The 19,741-nt window shown below is 39.7% G+C and overlaps 1 protein-coding gene across 14 annotated transcripts in view; it reads left to right on the top strand.

The window, feature by feature from the left end:
- The window catches only part of LOC139449888 (teneurin-m-like), a 232,840-nt gene that overhangs the window by 96,443 nt on the left and 116,656 nt on the right, over window positions 1–19,741 (top strand). For 13 of the 14 annotated variants that reach the window (XM_071231465.1, XM_071231467.1, XM_071231469.1 and 10 more), the window contains one exon: window positions 15,294–15,488. In XM_071231465.1, coding sequence (XP_071087566.1) covers window positions 15,323–15,488 — 166 coding nt within the window. In that variant the 5' untranslated portion in view covers window positions 15,294–15,322. Of the gene's footprint in view, window positions 1–9,696; window positions 9,799–15,293; window positions 15,489–19,741 lie in introns of those variants that run through there. The other variant, XM_071231472.1, reaches the window with a different exon arrangement.

Here is a 19,741-nt window from a genome sequence, read left to right as displayed (position 1 = left end):
ATGTACTTCCTATGGTTTGTTTACAATCCTCCATTTCACCATGCTAATGATATCAATGCTAAACTCATATCCTGCTTGTAGCCATGTGGATTAGCCATTGGGTGCTACTGTACAGCTGATGCGCTCCCCAACACGACACCAGGTCATTGTGCCGCTTGTGCCCATCGTGCAACCGCCCCCACAGGAACCATGTGCTGGGAGGGCTTCCCTTTTACACATGGATTCAACAGCTAATAACATGACCAGTCCAATACAGACCTGTTTAGCCATATCTTTCTGAGACAGGTAGATTTACAGCTGCTTGTGTTTAGGTATTGGTACCGGTGATTCATTAACCTCACACTGAGATGGAGCTTGTTGGTTATGGAATACCAGAGTGAATAATCATTGCTGTCCTCTAGGTCTGGAAGTATAATTAAAAGGAATTTTGGTTTGGTTTTGATCTTGGAAGAAGATCAGTTGTAATTAGTCTTAAAGACATTAGTACAGTTGTTTAGGAGAGGTGTATGGTACTAGTTAAGCATGTTGTAGGACAACTGCTGATAGAGAACTCTTGGTGCTCCACGATAGTGCATGGGACTAGTGTATTGTTATACACAGGTGATGATAGTGCATGGGACAAGTATATTGTTATACACATAGGTGATGATAGTATCATGGTATAACATTTATACTAAGTTATCTTATAATAATTAGATCTACATCAAGAGCTTGTATGGGGGCTAATCCTTAATGAGGCTTAATTGAAGTAATGTTATTCTAATATACCCCGGTAGGTGATGACAGATATTCTTAAATAAATATCCTTTGTCTGGGAGATGGGATCTTGATACCTTAGGCTAGCAACCATCTATAACTGAAACTACTGATATTTTATATATGCATTTTACCTGATGATAATTATTACTTGCTAAACTATAATTATATGAAATGGTGTATAAATTTTACACCATGATAACTCATAAAAGCACTTGATGTAGATCTAATTATTATAAGATAACTTAGTATAAATGTTATACCATGATAATAGACTAACATTTGGTCTCTGAAATCTTATATTACACAATATCCTTCTTGACTCTAAAAATAATAAAAAATTCCCTATGCTGATTTCCCCATTTCAGATTTGTGGAAGAGAGCTAGCTGGAGCTGGCTAGACTTTCTTTTGTATGCATTTCTAGATTATTATTTTTTTCACAAAATAAATATATTCCACGGTCATGGTGCAGGACTAAGGTGATGATAGTTCACAGGTCATGTGTATTGTTATACACAGGTGATGATAGTGCATAGGATAAATATATTGTTATACACAGGTGATGATAGTGCATAGGATAAATATATTGTTATACACAGGTGATGATAGTTCATAGGACAAGTATATTGTTATACACAGGTGATGATAGTGCATAGGACAAGTATAGTGTTATACACAGGTGATGATAGTGCATAGGACAAATATATTGTTATACACAGGTGATGATAGTGCATAGGACAAGTATATTGTTATACACACAGGTGATGATAGTGCAAGGGACAAGTATATTGTTATACACACGGGTGATGCTAGTGCAAGGGACAAGTATATTGTTATACACACAGGTGATGATAGTGCATAGGACAAGTATATTGTTATACACAGGTGATGATAGTGCATAGGACAAGTATATTGTTATACACACAAGTGATGATAGTGCAAGGGACAAGTATATTGTTATACACACAGGTGATGATAGTGCAAGGGACAAGTATATTGTTATACACACGGGTGATAATAGTGCAAGGGACAAGTATATTGTTATACACACAGGTGATGATAGTGCATAGGACAAGTATATTGTTATACACAAGTGATGATAGTGCATAGGACAAGTATATTGTTTTACACAGGTGATGATAGTGCATAGGACAAGTATATTGTTATACACCTGGGTGATGGAGAGATAGTTGGGGACAAGTATATCATATGAGTATGTTCATAATGTTATTGTCACCAAGAGAGGGAGTGGGGTAGCCTAGTTGCGAAAACTTTGACTGTCCAGAGTTCAATTCCTAGTGTGGGAACAATGTAGAGCTTGTTGTTGCTTTCCCCTCTGTGATATTGGTCTTAAGTATTGCTGACAGCAGTGTTAGACTTCAGTCACTTGTTTCTAAGAAGGAGCACACTAAATAAAATGGTATACGGTTGCCTTAATGGAGATTATTTATGTTATTTTACTTCTACAAATATTGGTGATTTATGTCAACTCATTCCTTTCATATGTCACCCCCCAATTATGTTTCTAGGTTTGTCAGCACCATACCCGTGCTCGTGGGTTTCACCGAAGTGGTAAACGTCTGAGACCTGCATCACTTCGGGCTTTCCTCCCACATTAAGCTGACACGCCGTGATATAACTGAAATAATGTTAAAAGCGGCGTTAAACCCAACTCACTCACTCACTCATATGTCACCATCAGTATGCATAATCAGTAGTACTGAGGTATGACCGTGGATTTTATAAAATAAATTGTGTACAAAAAGCCTAGGTAAGTCTAGATCAAACTAAAGCAAGTCTAGTTTCCTTGATTCCACATGAAAACAGTGGAGGAGTTAAGGTTCTATTGAAAAAAGTCCATTAAAATATATTTAAAGAAAAAATTTCAAAGACTGAGTGTTAATCTAGTATTATCAGTTACAAGTTTAGTTAATCTATGGACCGGAGGTTTGGGAGAGCTGCGAGGCGATGAGGCTCATTCTCGTGTGACATTTGCCGCAGTTGTGTTGCTGCTCTGTGATGCCGCTGTAGTTACTGTTCTACCAAAGTGGACCACGCAGTCACAGGGATTAAAAATAACAGTTGATATGCTTTTGAACTGATAATGACTTGATTATGATGGATCCTTGTACATGGCTGGTGTTGCAGTTCCAGCAGAGATGTTTGATATGGATGTGTACAGGCGCTGCTCTATCAGTGTAACACATGGGACGGGGGTGGAATCAGCTACATATCTTATCACTGGTAAATTTGTCTATTGCACATTAGCTGTTTGAAGTGATGGCATTAATATATACTTTTAAGAGCAGGTAGGTGTTTATGGTGAGATTTTTTTATACCATGCTGAAACCAAACTTTCTTTAGTTGTTTGTTACATGTCAGAGTTTTTTATGTTTATGATTATTTGGCAGAGATTGTAATGGTAATAAGTATGTGGTGGAGATTATCTTGTGAACAGAATTGCATCAAGTTAAGTTTGTATTCAGCAGCAAGAATTTAATGTAAGGGTTGGTATGGTTATGTGAGTGTTAATGCTACAATCAGCTAAAAATATACTTTAATCTAAATATACCCTGGTTGTACAATCAACGGTGTGATAAATGTAAAAGCTTAGGTAAGAAGAGTTGATACCAGATGTCAAATGTCTATACCCTCAAGCCATCCTTCCAGTCAGTGGCCGCACACTGCAGGTCCAGCAACCGTTGTGGCACCAAATAAAGCGTATCAAGATATATATGGTAATTGTCTGTCCAGCCAGACATATCTGTCTCCGATATACAAGAGGGCCTTGTATCCCTGTCTGAAGATTATTTGGTGATGTGTCTGATAGCCTTTTATTCACGTCTCCTGGTTAATACGTGTGAGGGCTGATGTTCCCAGAGAGAATTGCTGGTACGGCTGAATATGAACATGGAAAGGTGCATTAGCCTGTATGGAGAGTGTGTGCTGAAAAGATGTGTTGAAGGAGCAGCCAGGGAGTAAATAGAGGGCCAGGAGTTTGATGTATGTGTGGACTCAGGCTCTGCAACATCTGTTACATAATGAGTTGAATCAACAGGAGGCTCTGGGACTGTCAACAATGTGGCCATAGTCACAAGGAGGGGTGGAGATTACAGGTGATGGGTGGGGTGGGCGCCGGGCATCAGGGGTGGGTGCTGGGCATCAGGGGTGGGTTGTGTTGGAGGGGGCTGAGTGAAGCTTGTTTAGGCATGTTGGTCAGTGTGTAGGTGACAGGATATTGACAGACAACTGGCTTGTGTTGGAGGGCTGGATGAAGCTGGTTTAGGGCATGTTGGTCAGTGTGTAGGTGACAGGATATTAACAGACAACTGGCTTGTGTTGGAGGGCTGAGTGAAGCTGGTTTAGGGCATGTTGGTCAGTGTGCAGGTGACAGGATATTGACATACAACTGGCTTGTGTTGGAGGCCTCGATGAAGCTGGTTTAGGGCATGTTGGGCAGTGTGTAGGTGACGGGATATTGACAGACAACTGACTTGTGTTGGAGGGCTGGATGAAGCTGGTTCTAGGCATGTTGAGTATAGGATGAATCAAGAATTATATTGTACGAAAATGCCCACTTGGAACCTAGTACAAAAATAGAGTCTTCACATGGTGTAGTGTAAGAACATGGTACATAATCATAACATAAATGCATGTGTAGGTGAAGATTTTGAGTCCATGGGCAGGATTTCGGACAACTGGCTTGTATTGGAGGGGACCGGAAGATCCAGAGTAATTTAGTTTCTGGATGCAGCGCTGTCTGAGTATTGGTGAGTTTTGAGTCAAGATATCGGTCAAGATATTACGGACAACTGGCTTTTGTTGGTGGGTGGCAAAGAGGGAAAGGTGTTATGGATTAGGATGCTGAGAGGTGGTGTGTGATACCTGGAGGTAATTAACAACAACTGACTTGTGTTGCTTGGCAGGGGGGAAAAAGTACCACATGGGAGGGAGGGTTCAATATGTTGTCATGTACAGGATAAGGGCCAACGGGTTTGTGTCACAGAGGTCTAGGAAGGGGGGGCCATAAGAGAAAGAGGATGATGGACTTGGTGTATCAGTGGGTAAGGAGGGGGCATTGGCTATATAACCTGTACATGAGAGGTCTGTGAAGAAATGGAAAATCAAAGTGTGAACTCCCGGCTTTTGAGGATTGCAGTAGACTTGGAATTTAGGATGGGAGAAGACAGATCTACATGGTGGGTGGAGAGGACTGGGGATCACCCTCAAAGGACTCATGGATGTTAGGGTGATAAAGAGACTGGGGGAAAGGGCAGGTGTTTGGGACAGGTGGTGTGTGGGAGGGAGCTGTAATTGGCTCTGTGGTACAGGTGGTGATGAAGGAAATAGGAAATGATGATGGTACAGGTGGTTTGAAGAAGATAGAATATTTAAGATCGATCTACATGGGAAACAGCATCAGGAATTTGATGGGTTTACCTGCTCCTCCAGCTGGTGAAGTTCTAGCTGCAGGCTTGGGGTGATAAAGATAGATCGATATATATGGGGGGTAGCATCGGGAACTTGATGGGTTTACCTGCTCCTCCAGCTGGTGAAGTTCTAGCTGCAGGCTTGGGGTGGTAAAGATAGATCGATATATATAGTGGGTAGCATCAGGAACTTGATGGGTTTACCTGCTCCTCCAGCTGATGAAGTTCTAGCTGCAGGCTTGGGGTGATAAAGATAGATCGATATATATGGGGGTAGCATCAGGAACTTGATGGGTTTACCTGCTCCTCCAGCTGGTGAAGTTCTAGCTGCAGGTGATAAAGATAGATCGATATATATGGGGGGTAGCATCAGGAACTTGATGGGTTTACCTGCTCCTCCAGCTGGTGAAGTTCTAGCTGCAGGTGATAAAGATAGATCGATATATATAGGGGGTAGCATCAGGAACTTGATGGGTTTACCTGCTCCTCCAGCTGGTGAAGTTCTAGCTGCAGGCTTGGGGTGATAAAGATAGATCGATATATATGGGGGTAGCATCAGGACCTTGATGGGTTTACCTGCTCCTCCAGCTGGTGAAGTTCTAGCTGCAGGCTTGGGGTGATAAAGATAGATCGATATATATAGGGGGTAGCATCAGGAACTTGATGGGTTTACCTGCTCCTTCAGCTGGTGAAGTTCTAGCTGCAGGCTTGGGGTGATAAAGATAGATCGATATATATGGGGGGTATCATCAGGAACTTGATGGGTTTACCTGCTCCTCCAGCTGGTGAAGTTCTAGCTACAGGCTTGGGGTGATAAAGATAGATCGATATATATGGGGGGTAGCATCAGGAACTTGATGGGTTTACCTGCTCCTCCAGCTGATGAAGTTCTAGCTGCAGGCTTGGGGTGATAAAGATAGATCGATATATATGGGGGTAGCATCGGGAACTTGATGGGTTTACCTGCTCCTTCAGCTGATGGAGGAGTACATGCAGAGGATGCAGATGTAGAGACTGCAGATGTAGAGACTGCCATTTGTACGGAGGGAAGACGGGGGGATACGATCACTTGACTTTTAGTCTGGCAATTCAGATTTATGAAGCATATCAGTTTAACAATGCTTACCCTAATTACACAGAGATTGTGTGCAGAAACACACATGGTCTTCTTTAAATTGTCTTGACCTGGGCAGGAAATGGGCGTGGCCATATTGCAGTGCATTGTTTCCCTTTCATGTGAAATGCACTGCGGTATTTGAGGCAGTATGGTACAACATCTCATGTAACCTCTCATTAACCTAATATGTTAGTTAACTACGTTGTAAGTCTGTTTTCATTATGCCTATTAATTAACATAAACGAAGATGTCAGCATTTAACAAGTGTTATTATGAAACCTGTTGGGTTTTTTGGCTGTAAAAAGTGATCAAGGGTCGTGACTTGTTAAGTTTACTTAATAATGGTCATAGAGATTCAGTTTGATTGCAGAATAGGGCTCAACTCTGATACACCATTTTGCGTCTTGAAAGGCCAAGAAAATAGTTTGTGATGGTATTGATTACAATATGCAGTAGCACTATCAAAACCTTGTCCGCGGTCAGATTTTCCATGTTGTTTGTGTACAAGCCATAAAATGCCCGAGTTCCCAGATGGGATTTGAACCATGTACCTTCTGATCCGAGGTTGGTTGCCTTGTCCACCTGACCCAAGAGGCTAACCCTGTCAGCAAGCTGAAAAGATGAGGATGTCATCCATGGGATGACTCCACACCCTGCAACATCAGTCAAGGTTGTGTTTAATTGATGTGATATATATTGATTTTATTTGAAGCTGGTTATTAGGCATTTGAAGAGGTTAATGGAAACCCTGAAATCACATGCAGGTTTCACATCAGTAGCCCATGGCATGAATCATTACAGGATATGAATTGATTTAATTTGAATCCCAATTGGATTTTATCTTGGAACAGCCAGCCAGGGTTTGTGATCAACTGAGAGTGTTTGATTACATGAGGTTCACCTGTAACGAGCAGGTGTCACATGACAATGGGATGATTGACACCTCAGGTGAGACAGGTGTGAAATACAGAACCAGCTGAGATTGGCAAGGAGTGAGATATCATCTTGATGGATGCTATTTGGAGATTCTGTTCCTAATGGGTTTTTTTACATTTTGAAGTGAAAATTGGATTCCATTGGGAAGTAAATCTAATTTTCCAATATTTAATTGTGTTGGTGTTTTAACGTGGTTTCAATATTTTTATGAGCATACATTGAATTTAATGGGCTTTTTACGAGTAAATTATTTTAAAATTATTAATTATCTTGTATGGTTTCTTGTCTTAATCCATATAGCATTGCCAAAATATTTTCTACTTCAAAATGCATCCTTCTTTGATCTTTAGGGATACATGGGCATATTGAGGTCTACCGGGACAAACTCTGGTGTCCACGACATTATCCTAACTTTCATGTAATCATAAATTGTCCGACAGCTATGAAACAGACTTGTGCAGGTCTGATGTAAAGGAAATTGTCACTTGACACCGCACATTCCAGAGCCCCAAGAACAAGCCATTGCTTTTGATGACCATTTCTCCTGTTCATTCCATGCTATAAATAAAAGCCCCCGCTTCATGAATAAATAAGAAGGGAATTATACGTTTTCAAACTGCCAGTAATCAGAAAAAGTAATGAGGTACAATATCATTTTCAATTGAAAACTGAGCTGATATTGTTGCCGTGGTCATAACATCCCAATATACAACCACAGAACATTCATAATCCTGTACAGTTCTCGAAAGCAGGATACTTAACACCTATTAAGGCATAGATCTTTTCTTTGCTATAACAAGCCCCCCAAATCAATACCGTTAGTTGTGGGGCTCTGATCTTGGGTTGGATTCACTGACTTCAAAAGCTCTTGAGTGGCTGGAGCGTGGTAAGAGCTATCTTTGAATAGACTATTGCCGTCATCGGGATACATAATGCTTGATGAAGCTGTAAGATGGCTGACGATGTAAGATGACGTGCAAGTTTGGATTGTGTTTTTTGTGTGTTTAAATCAGATATTTTTTTAAGAGGAGAATGGGATGAGTTTTCCATGTATTTGTGGTTAATGGTTGGTGGGTGAAAGGGTAATATGCTGGTGAGATGTTCATGTCAGACTTTTGTAGGGGATTCATTAAATATTTGATGAATGAAGGAAGGAATTGTCAAAGTTCAGATGATATTGAGGAATGAGAAAAGTGTTAAGCAATGAGGTAGATATATTAAACATGTGGGGCGGTCGGGTAGCTTAGTGGTTAAAGCGTTCGCTCGTCCCGCCGAAGATCCGGGTTCGAATCCCGACAAGGGTACAATGTGTGAAGCCCATTTCTGGTGTCCCCCGCCGGGATATTGCTGGAATATTGCTAAAAGCGGCGTAAAACCATACTCACTCACTCACTTATTAAACATGTCGTTCCAAAAAAACAGATTCCCCAGAACTCCTTGACTTTCCATCGACACTGAAATTTGTTATTTTATTAACTGAAATGCAAATGGGTTTTCTTTTCTTCAACCTTACAGGTATTTTATTTCATTCAAGCTCATAGCCAGGTACAGTTGCATTCCTTGATCAATGATCTGTCTGCATCATAACCTTGCTCCTGGTGGTAACAAAAGTTTTGTGGGGGCTTCGATGGCCCAGTCGTCTAAGGTGCCGCAAGTCACTGTGCAGAGTGGCGACCCTTGGGCATGCCAGGAACCTATGATCGAGGGTTTGAATCTCTGTTCGCCCTGATTATGTTTCTAGGTTGGTCAGAACTATACCCGTGCTTGTGGGTTTCTCTAGACTGGTACACCTGCATCACTTCGGCCTTTCCTCCTACATTAAGTCGACATGCTATTATCTAACTGAATTACTGTTTAAAAGTAGTGTTGAACCAAACCCACAATCTATCCTAAGGGCAGTATGTTGATTTGATTGGTTGGAATGATGGGTTGTCCAGTTGATGCTATGCTCAGTTGTTGCTCACAAGGACTGGGTTCGATTTTCCAAATAACCCCCGTTACATCTTCAGTGCTCCACTCTGTGAGTCCTCTCACGGTGGCGTTATTGGAAAAGGTTATCAATAATTTTTGTCAAAGTTTGTCTTTCTTGAAAGTATCTACTATTTGGACGTATTCACAGGAAGATTACATGTTCTCTCAAGATAAATACATGGAATCGAACGTCGCTGTAGTTCTTGGCATTTTGAAATCCGACATGAAAAAAATATGATTCTAAAAGCATGCTTGGGACTAAATGTCAAAGTGTGACTTTATTATAATCCGAGAAAACACTCCCTGCTCAGCATGCTTGCAATTGTGCATTAATTGAGTTAGCAAGCAACATTAGTTGTCTGGTGACCAGCATTACAGTAGATCTACCCAATAAGTAGTATTGAGGTCATCAGAATTACATTACGCTGGCTCAGCCTCATTAATTGGTAGCTGACCGATGGTGGCTTGTGGGTCAGTTGCTGTAATGGCCAGCAGTCTTCTTGATCACCGCTTCACGGGCAATAAACAAATGGCGCTGGGCTATCAACGCTGGATTTGATGTGAAATCCAAAACCTTCATTGGAGAGGTAGGGCAGTTGCATTAAGTGCAAACGTCATTATTATTGGATTGCTTCATAATAATGTCATGTGCAATGATTTATTCATGTATACATTAATAAGATATGATGTGTGAAGTCACAATGAAGACCTTTATTGTAATGGATCTTCTCGATTTGTGGGGCGTGAATATGGACCAATAGTTTTGGAGTAAAAAGATATTATGAACTGGGAGTGCACTTGAATTGTATTTGTGTAAGACTTGTATTTTTATCATATATACTACTCAACATTTGATAAGATAATCTCATATGTCAGGCTGTTTAAATAAACACTTGACATGTAAGAATCAGTTGTGTGTATCATGGAATGATAAAAACATATTCCTATCAAAAGTAGTGTAGTATATTTTAAAAGTAATAAATTCATCATAAATGCTTGGTTGGTAGAGAGATGAATGTAAATTTAGATTATCTGTATCAAGTTCAGTCTCACTGCTGAATTTGAGATAAAATATACCAATTTGCTAAATTTATTAACTGTTCACTCTATTGTTATGAAGTAAATGCCAGTGGGAAAAAATTGGGATTGCCTCAAATTTTATGAATTAGAAGCTTTGTCTTCTTTATCAGAGCAAGGACGGAAACAAATTACCCCTTAACCTGTCACGCTGTATCTATAATTACAATCAATGACACTTTGAATGATAAGCAGTCTTACCCAAGTAGTGTTTATATCAGTTTGACTGAACAGCAATGGCTGGGACCTGCCCAGGGTGATAATGATGGAGACTGTGATTGTTACAGTAACTCAGATGCATGGCAGTCCACAGTGGTCATTGTTCTCTGTTAAGCTGACCATTGTGTGGTCTCTAGGCCTCAAGTAGATATTCATCTTTGTTAGTGTTCCTGTGCTACCACCAGGCCTAGGAGCTTGGATACCTTGGCAAGGCACTGCATGGCTTGATGGTGATTTCAGGAACAACTATGACTCCATGGTTTAACTGCCATCAAAGGTTGCTTCTTCTTTGGTGTTGTTTGTCTCTGATTTGGAAAGATATATATTTTTGCAAGAATCTGTATATTTTGGAAGTATTCTTTGTTTATTTATGATGCTATTTATGTTTTTGATATGTTAAGATTTGGTTAATGTTTGATGTTTCTTGGCATTATCACTGACACTCTTTTCATATTCAATGCTGTTTTTCCCATACAAGATGAATAAAGGTTAAAAGTAATTCCTGAAAAGAATAAAGCTTTATTTTGTCCATGATGTGTTATTGGATATTTTCTATTCTTTGTCTAGCCAGACTGAAAGAAGTGCAGCTTGTCATAGCTGTCAGTTACAATCATCCCTTAATTTACAAAGAGCTCCAAATTACAGGAGTTAATGATTTAAAAGGGTATCCATCGCCTCAGTGGATTTATGACTCTTTCACTGCCATTGATAGAGAATGCCAGGCTAGTTGTGACACCTCATCTCAGCATGTGATGTAGATGTGAGCCTGTGTATACAGATCCAGGGAGTCCCCCCCCCCCCCCTCCCTTCCACCTGAGGCCCCCTCCCCTCCTCGCCTCACCCTGGGATTAGGATCATGTCCTGTGAACATCTACAAGCTAGAGCTGCAGTGTCTACTGAGACCTGATCACTGCTAATCCTGTGTTGCTGTTTCGACATCAGACGGTGTGCGTGGCATTACGCTTGTCAGTTGAAATGATATTAACAAAATTGCATCAGTGGCAATGATGTGCCTGTGATAAGATGCTTCCACAAGAATCTGGTATATTGGGTTGCTTTTGTGAAACATTTTCGTGCAAATTTGAAATGTTTAAATAATTGAAAGTTCCTGTCTTGTACATCCATGTTCATTATTACATGGTGGTGGCCAGACTAATTTCATCAGTTCTTTTACAGATTTTCATAGGTGTTAGAATAAGGTGAGGAATCGATAAGATGGAAATTTTTTAGGGATGGTCAGTTGTTCAATGTCTGTGGATCAGATTGAGTGACCATTTGTTATTTTTCGTAATTTGAACTGTGTCTGTGTGTGAGCTTCTACAAGTCCAGAGTAATGCCGACACAGTAATCTGCCTTCGAGCCAACCAATCCTTGTTTTAGCCAAGTATGAGGCAGGGGAACAAGTACGTTTTTCAAACATCTTTTGGTATGATTTGGCCAGTGATGAAACCCCTGACCTTCCACTCTCTGGACAGACATGCTGTCCACTGGAACACTAAGTCTTATATATATCTGAATGACAATGTGGTTGTTGATTTCTATGTAACATTTTCCATAAAGTGTGTCATGGTATCCCAGTTGCATAGGCCGATGCTCATGATATCAATCACTGAACTGTCTGGTACAGAGTCAATTGTTTACAGACGCTATCATATAGCTGGCATATTGCTAAGTGCAGCATTAAACAACAGCAAAAGTGTGTTGTCTGCCAGTGGCAAGGTGACACTAGTGACACAGCTTGCTAGACACCATCAGAAGCAATATACAAGGCTGGCCTGGATATTGTTATATTACATTAGAAATGACATTTGTTTTTTTGTCAGTCACAACAACACATGTTTGCAGTATAATGTCACATGGTGTGGCTCTCAGTGTAAATACCACATCATGGAGGAAGACATCACAAGCCAATGTATTCAGAAGTCTTCAATTGACAAGATATTGGATTTCAAAATTATGAGACGTTTTTTATCTGGTGAATGTGTTTACATCTGCAAGTTATTGAATTACCTCTCGTAAATGTTTTACCTGGAATTATTTCCCTTGAAACTAACATGATTGATAAGCTTTTCAGATTTTCTTTTGCAAGTTGTAAGGATGTAGAATTGATGACTTCATTTCGCAACCTAAGTTCACATAACGGTAGCTGCTAGAGAGCATTCTGCATTTGTTACGAGAGGCGCTGGGTTTATTTCCCAGAAGTATTCTCATATGAATTAAATCTCTTGGTTGAAGAGTGTGATGGATGGCATTACAAGTAAGTGTTTTATACAAACTACATTGTCATACAGAGAGTTGCTCACCCAGCTTGTATAAATGAATGTTTACTGTCACAGGAGAAAATGAAGACGCAGATCATGAGATTTAATCGTAGTTTTAAAGAATTACTTGTGTCAGACGACTTGATGGTTTTCCCGGAAGATGGAGGTATATATAGAGGATTTCACCCAAGTGTCTTATGATATCACATATATCAACATCAGTTGAATAAAGTTTCAAACTCCAAGGCTTCCCGAGTAGAAACTTTTATTGCTGAGTGTTGATATGTTTGACATTAAAAGACACAAAGGTGAGGATTTTATCTATCATCCAAAATCATTCTTGCTACTTTTTCAGTTTGTAAACAGTAATAACCAGTGTCTTTAGTGTAAAAAGTACTGCTAAGCCGCCTCTGAGGCAGAGAGATAAGTAATGTCATTGGAGCGCCACATCTCTTGTGGAAGCCAGTTTTGAATTATTAATACATTTGCCGTCTAAAAAATTGAGAGATTAAGTTTTGAAGTTTTTCTTTGAATTTCTTAAGGGTTGATCCGTCATTTCACAAAGCATGCTTGTGTTTGATTCCTCTCTTACAATATTCATTGGTTATCTGTATCTCCAACACAAGTCACACAGATCGACAGGAGTCGTGCAGGATTGAAACTTGTGTTAGACATTCACAGTATGGGCTTCGGGAGAAATGGTTAAGGCTAAACTAGGAAAAATGTATTGGTCATTGTAATTGAATAAACATGTTCATGTTGGTGATGTTCATGGTGGACTGATGTTCAAGTTCAACATGAAAGCTAGAGCCAACGGCGGCGTATTGCATATTGCAACGGGCAAGTAACACGGCATGGGGTTGGTTATTTTGTATACCTGTTCAACACAATTCTCACTGTGGGGAGACCCATGAAGATCTGGGTTAGAATAGGTCTTCAACAACCCATGCTTGCCATAAGAGCCGACTGATGGGATCAGTTGGTCAAGCCTTCTGACTTGGTTGATGCATGTCGTATCCCAATTGCGTGGATCAATGCTCATGATATCAATCACTGGATTGTCTGGTCCAGACTTGATTATTTACAGACTGTCTTCATATAGCTGGAATATTGCTGAGTGTGGCGTTATACAACAAACACACAGTGTGGGGAGGTCAGGGTTCCTTGTGCCCTTGTGTTTGCAGTCACTTCCTTGAGGAATAGTTGATGGCAATATCGGCTGTAAGGAGGAATGACTAACTCTCCTGACCCTCACCCTGGGTCTGATTGAATACTTGTGCTTCTTGGTTTCATGGAGTCGTCAATGTGGTGGGGTGGCTAGGATGAGTGGTTCATGCATTTACTTGTCACGCCAAAGGCCTGGGTTGATGCCCATTTCTGGTGTCCCCTGCTGTGAAATTTCTGTAATAATGCTTGAAGTGGCATAAAACCAGATTCATGTGACAGAGGCTTTCCTTCCATATTAAACTGACATGCTCTCATATTACTGAAATACTGTTATTATTCAACCGTGATCACATTGAATGAAAATGTACACCAGTATTATAGAAATGTAGCTTTCATCTTTGACTACAATTTATCCCATACCAGCGTTGTCATTTACAGGCCCAGACATGTTGCCTCGATCACTCACCATCGTCGTTATATAATACCAATGTGATATTAAATTTTAGCTCACTCACTCACTCACTCACTCAGCACTGCGCTGTTGTAAACACAAACATTGTTGGCTGTGGGCAGCATGCTGTAGAGTGCTAGCAGATTATTTGTTGATTACGCAGCCCGTATTTGGAGCTGTAGACAGGCATATTGATCCGAGTTTTATATTGTCAGATCTATCATGGTGATTCATGGGTAATTCATGAGTCGATGCCAGCATTTGATTATGTAATAGCTGTCCAAAGAGGTGGGTTGGCACATCGTCACACGTGAATGTTTTTCAACTACAAAAGCAGCTATTGTTTGGTGTTGGGTTTTTTAACAAGTAACCTGTCAACACCCCTTGCCTGTCATTGTTACTGGATACTGACACAAGTCACTTAATAACTTGTATAGTGATAAAATTAAGTGTGCATCGACAGTTCACGGCTTGTCATCCTTTAAGATGATGCTGTACGCCAGGAACTTTGTATTGATACAACATTGATTGATATTAACCTTACAGACAGAAACAGAAAAAAATTGTTGCATTTCCATGTAGCCATGCTTCAGTTATTGCAACGGGTAATCAAAAAGTTGAAATCATCAACGAAATGGGATTTTTGAAGGCAACATAATCCACATGATGCCATGCGTGTCTTGGTCCCGTCACTTTATTTTGCCAATAACCAGGAAAATGCTCTGACAAGTGTTTCTAATGAGTCTGTAGATGAAACATGGAATCGCTGCAGCCAAAACCTCACTGGTCAAAGAGCAAAGAAGAGTGACTTTTGAAGTCTGATTGTGATATTGACTCTCATAATTTGAGTGAATCATAGTTCGTTTCATTTTTTTTTAACTCCAACTTTTTAATGTTTTGATTCCAGTGAGATGAAGTGACCACTGCACATGCGGGATGGACCGTATCAAGCAACAACCGCGGATACAGCGGCGCACACGCATGAAAAATCGTGGAAGCCAAACATGCAGTTCCTCCGACGAAGACTTCCACTCAGATGATAATCTGCGTCCTTACGAAGAAGTCAAGATTGCCCATCACGATAAAAAATTAGCGGGACTAGGTGAGTTAAAAATCTTAGAACTTGGCATGTGATCCTCTTCATTCACTGACACTCTTGACTTTGTCACCTAACAGCACTGAGGCAGTAGTCTGGGAATATCCGGAACTCACGTCACACTTTTGTAACACTGTGCAGAACGTATGGAGTTGGGTTAGGGGGATGCTGTGTTTTATAGCCAGTTTGGTGATGTTTTGTAGCCAGTTTGGTGATGTTATATAGCCAGTTTGGTGATGTTATATAGCCAGTTTGGTGATGTTATATAGCCAGTTTGGTGATGTTACATAGATAGTTTGGTGATGTTGGTGTTATATTGCCAGTTGGGTGATGTAATGTAGCTGTTTTTTTGTTATATTGCCAGTTGAGTGATGTTATATAGCTGGTTTGATGTTTTGTAGCCAGTTGGATGATGTTATATAGCTAGTTGGGTGTTATATAGCCAGTTGGGTGATGTTATATTGCTAGTTTGGTGATGTTATATAGCCAGTTGGATGATGTTATATAGCTAGTTGGGTGTTATATAGCCAGTTGGGTGATGTTATATTGCTAGTTGGGTTATGTTATATAGCCAGTTGGGTGACGTTATATAGCTAGTTGGGTGTTATATACCCAGTTGGGTGATGTTATATTGCTAGTTGGGTGATGTTATATAGCCAGTTGGGTGATGTCATATAGCTAGTTGGGTGATGTCATATAGCTAGTTGGGTGATGTCATATAGCTAGTTGGGTGATGTTATATAGCTAGTTGGGTGATGTTATATAGCCAGTTGGGTGAAGTCATATAGCTAGTTGGGTGATGTTATATAGCTAGTTGGGTGATGTTATATAGCCAGTTGGGTGATGTTATATATCTAGTTGGGTGTTATATAGTCAGTTGGGTGATGTTATATAGCGAGTTGGGTGATGTTATAAAGCTAGTTTGGGCAATGTTATATATCCAGTTTGGGGTGTTATAGATGCAGTTGGAGGATGTTATATAGTCAGTTTGATATTATATAGCCAGTTTGCTAATGTTATATAAATGAAAGGTGATGTTATACAGTCAGTTGCATATTAAATACATCTCTTGTCATCATTCCTCATCTTTATTGTCTTTTGGAATGTGTTCTTCTAAGAGGATTATGTCGTCCCTTTTTTTTGGTCAATATTGAGCGCCAAGGCAAAACGTTAATAAAGATGGCAAAGCCTTGCTGTCTTCTGTGTGGACATGGTGGTAACTGGTTGGTTACAGCTCTGGCTAGATTACTACGGATGGTGAATGTTACCCAGTACAATGTAATAAAGCGTTGTTGATATTCCAACTAAAACACACATGCAGTCCACGGCTAGGGGATGCTACTCTCATTAAAGGGGCAAATTGCTCTCTCTGTCCAGGACTTATGGGAAAGGCCGCCAGTGCAGTGTAATTTCTTGGGACCACCTGTTTGTCAAACTCAGTTTCACTGGATTAATGCAATTCAATTCTGCGATTGTGATGCCTTAGCTGTCTCTGAATTGTCCCGTATTTTGGCTATTTTGACTCATTTTGGATATTTCATGTACAACTTTGATCAATGTGTGGGAATGTAGAATCGGTACAGGGAGTATGATCGATGTGTAAACTGATAGCCTTGTTCATGATGGTTTCACAGCTGATCAAGACTTGGTGTTTCAAAGGAACAAATTGCTAACATATTTGGTAAAAACGAGAAAACGTCATCCCTTGAAATGTGTATCAAGTTCCTGTATCCTGTTTTTGAGTAAGATTCGACAAGTGTTTGTGAAAATTGATTCATCACCACAATATATAGCCCAAGTAGGCATCATTAGGTTGGTTTGTCAAAAACAGGACTCAATTCCTATGATGATTCTATATCTTTGAGAATACCATATTAGCCAAAGACAAATAAGAGAAAAAGCCTGTGAACATACCTTGACATAAAAATCAATGTAACTGTATTGTGTTTGGGTAAGCTGGTTGTATATACAGTCCTGAGCTGTGGAACGGCTGGACACCTCTCTTGTTAATTCGTTCGGAAGCCTCCATTCTGCAACAGCCTAACTGTACTAACCAGATTGTTTGGGAACAGTTGCCAGGGATTGTTTGTTTTGAGTGGTACAAGAAAAGTAGTATCTCCATCGTTCCGTCGTCCTACGAGGAATGGATGCGAACCACGGCAATGACTGTCCCTGTTGATTCATTACTATTTCAAAGAAAGTAAACAGGTTTTTTCTCCCACAGGATTTGGGAAATATATTCACCCGTTATTGTACAATTTCACATTACGCAAGGGCATTTAGGCCTTGAATATATTAATCACTGATGGTAGTTTTTTTGTGTGTCTGAAAAACTGGCAAGCGGACTCCGTCTCTTCACTGTTACATTGTCATGTATGTACAGACCTGCGGCTGATTGTTCTTGTGTAAACACACACTGGTTTATGTTTCACCCTATCCCGTGGCTCTCTCTGGAAATCACTGTGCGAGTCTGTATGTGGAAGTCACAACAGACATTTTATTGATGAATCAGAAAGTGGGATGATAAGGTGAATAGTTGTAAGCTTATCTTTCAAGAATCGTCTAATTGAATGTCTATTAGAATGTAACAGCATACACAGATAGAATATAATAGTATCCCCAAATACTATCTGGCAGTTGTATGCTTTTTAAAAGTTCTTGTCAGAATTTTAAAATAGCCTGATATTTTGTCAAACTGAATATATAATTATACATTATAACATTTCTATTAATAGTTATGGAATAGAATGATCCTCTGTCTAAATGATTATACCAGTATACACAATTAGAATATAACTGTATACATTTTTGAAATTCTTATAATAATTTTGAAATAGTCTGATCCTTTGTCTAACCCAATATATAATTATTATACATCATAAAACTTCTGTTAACAATTATTTAAAAGTCTGATTCTGTCTAATTCCGTATGACTAAATTTGAATAAAAGAAATTGTTCTTTGTATGACTTGACGTTCAAGCATAACAGCCATCCACTTTGGCGTTATTTGCCAACTGAGAGAACATGATTACACAAACAGTTTTAAAAAGTCCAGTTGTATTTTAAGGAACACATGATATTTGCCTATGATTCTTTGCTTTAATGATTAAAATTCACACTTTAGGCATGACGGGACATGTTAGGATGATCGCCAGCAGAGTGTCGGCTTACTTATCGGGCATTTCTATTGGTCGACAAAGGCTCCTGTGATTTAAGCTTGGGTGTGATTGGTCGGTAATGGGACACTTTTGGGTGAAGTTAAGCTAGTTAAGCGAGATTGGTATTTCTAGGCATGTCTTGAATTAGTGCACTTGAAATCTTTATCTTTTTGTTCCGTCAGTAAAAAACATGAAGTAGTTTTTAGCTGTAAAAATAAATGGAAAAGTTCAATCCTGTGGGAAATTTAAATGCTTGTTATCACTCAGGTTGAAATTTCAATTTAAATTTGGAAAACAAGATCCAAAAACCCAAAGGTTTACTGACTTTTGGAGTGCATGATTAGACTGAATAATTTTCTGCGGGAGGTTATCTTGGCAATTAAAAAGCCCAGCGTCGCAGGTATTGTTTGAACTATTGTAAGTGAGTATGGTTTAACGCATCTTTTATCACCACAGGGGACACAAGAAATTGGCTTTACACCCTGTACCCAGTGCTGTCAGGTAGCCTAGTGGTTAAGACGTTTGCTCGTCATGGCGAGCACCTGGGTTTGATTCCTGACATGGGAAGCATGTGTGAAGCTCATTTCTGGTGTCCCCTGCAGTTATATTGCTGGAATATTGCTGAAAGTGTCGTAAAACCAAATTCACTCAGTCACACACTGTACCCATGTCAGGAATCGAACCCAGGCCTTTGGCATGGTGAACGAGTGCTTTAACCACTAAGCTAGCCCACCACTCCATTTGATCAAGAAGGCAGACTATTGATATTACTGTATATTCTTATTAGATATGAAATTGGCCAAACTTTTCATTCATGTTCAGTGTCATTTGTGGTGGAATATTACTTTGAATTGGTTGGGAGGGTAGGTATTTTGAATTTTGTCAAATTTCCAGACCAAAATTCTTTCCATTTTGATCCATATATCCTTGTTTGAAATTGTTCAGGTTTAACATTTTTAGAAGCATGCTTGAATTATCTTTTTATAACTGCTGTAGTGAAGGTGGTTGTTATGAGTAAGCAGTATCAACATGGATTGAGAATTCTTGAGATAAAAATATAATATGTACATATTTGATCAGTTTGTGTCCCCAATATTGAC

Source organism: Haliotis cracherodii, unplaced genomic scaffold, assembly GCF_022045235.1.
Source record: "Haliotis cracherodii isolate W230 unplaced genomic scaffold, xgHalCrac1.p SCAF_8, whole genome shotgun sequence".
Classification (NCBI taxonomy): domain Eukaryota; kingdom Metazoa; phylum Mollusca; class Gastropoda; order Lepetellida; family Haliotidae; genus Haliotis; species Haliotis cracherodii.
The sequence above is the reverse complement of the archived record's forward strand: the minus strand, read 5'-3'. Positions and strand labels throughout refer to the sequence as shown.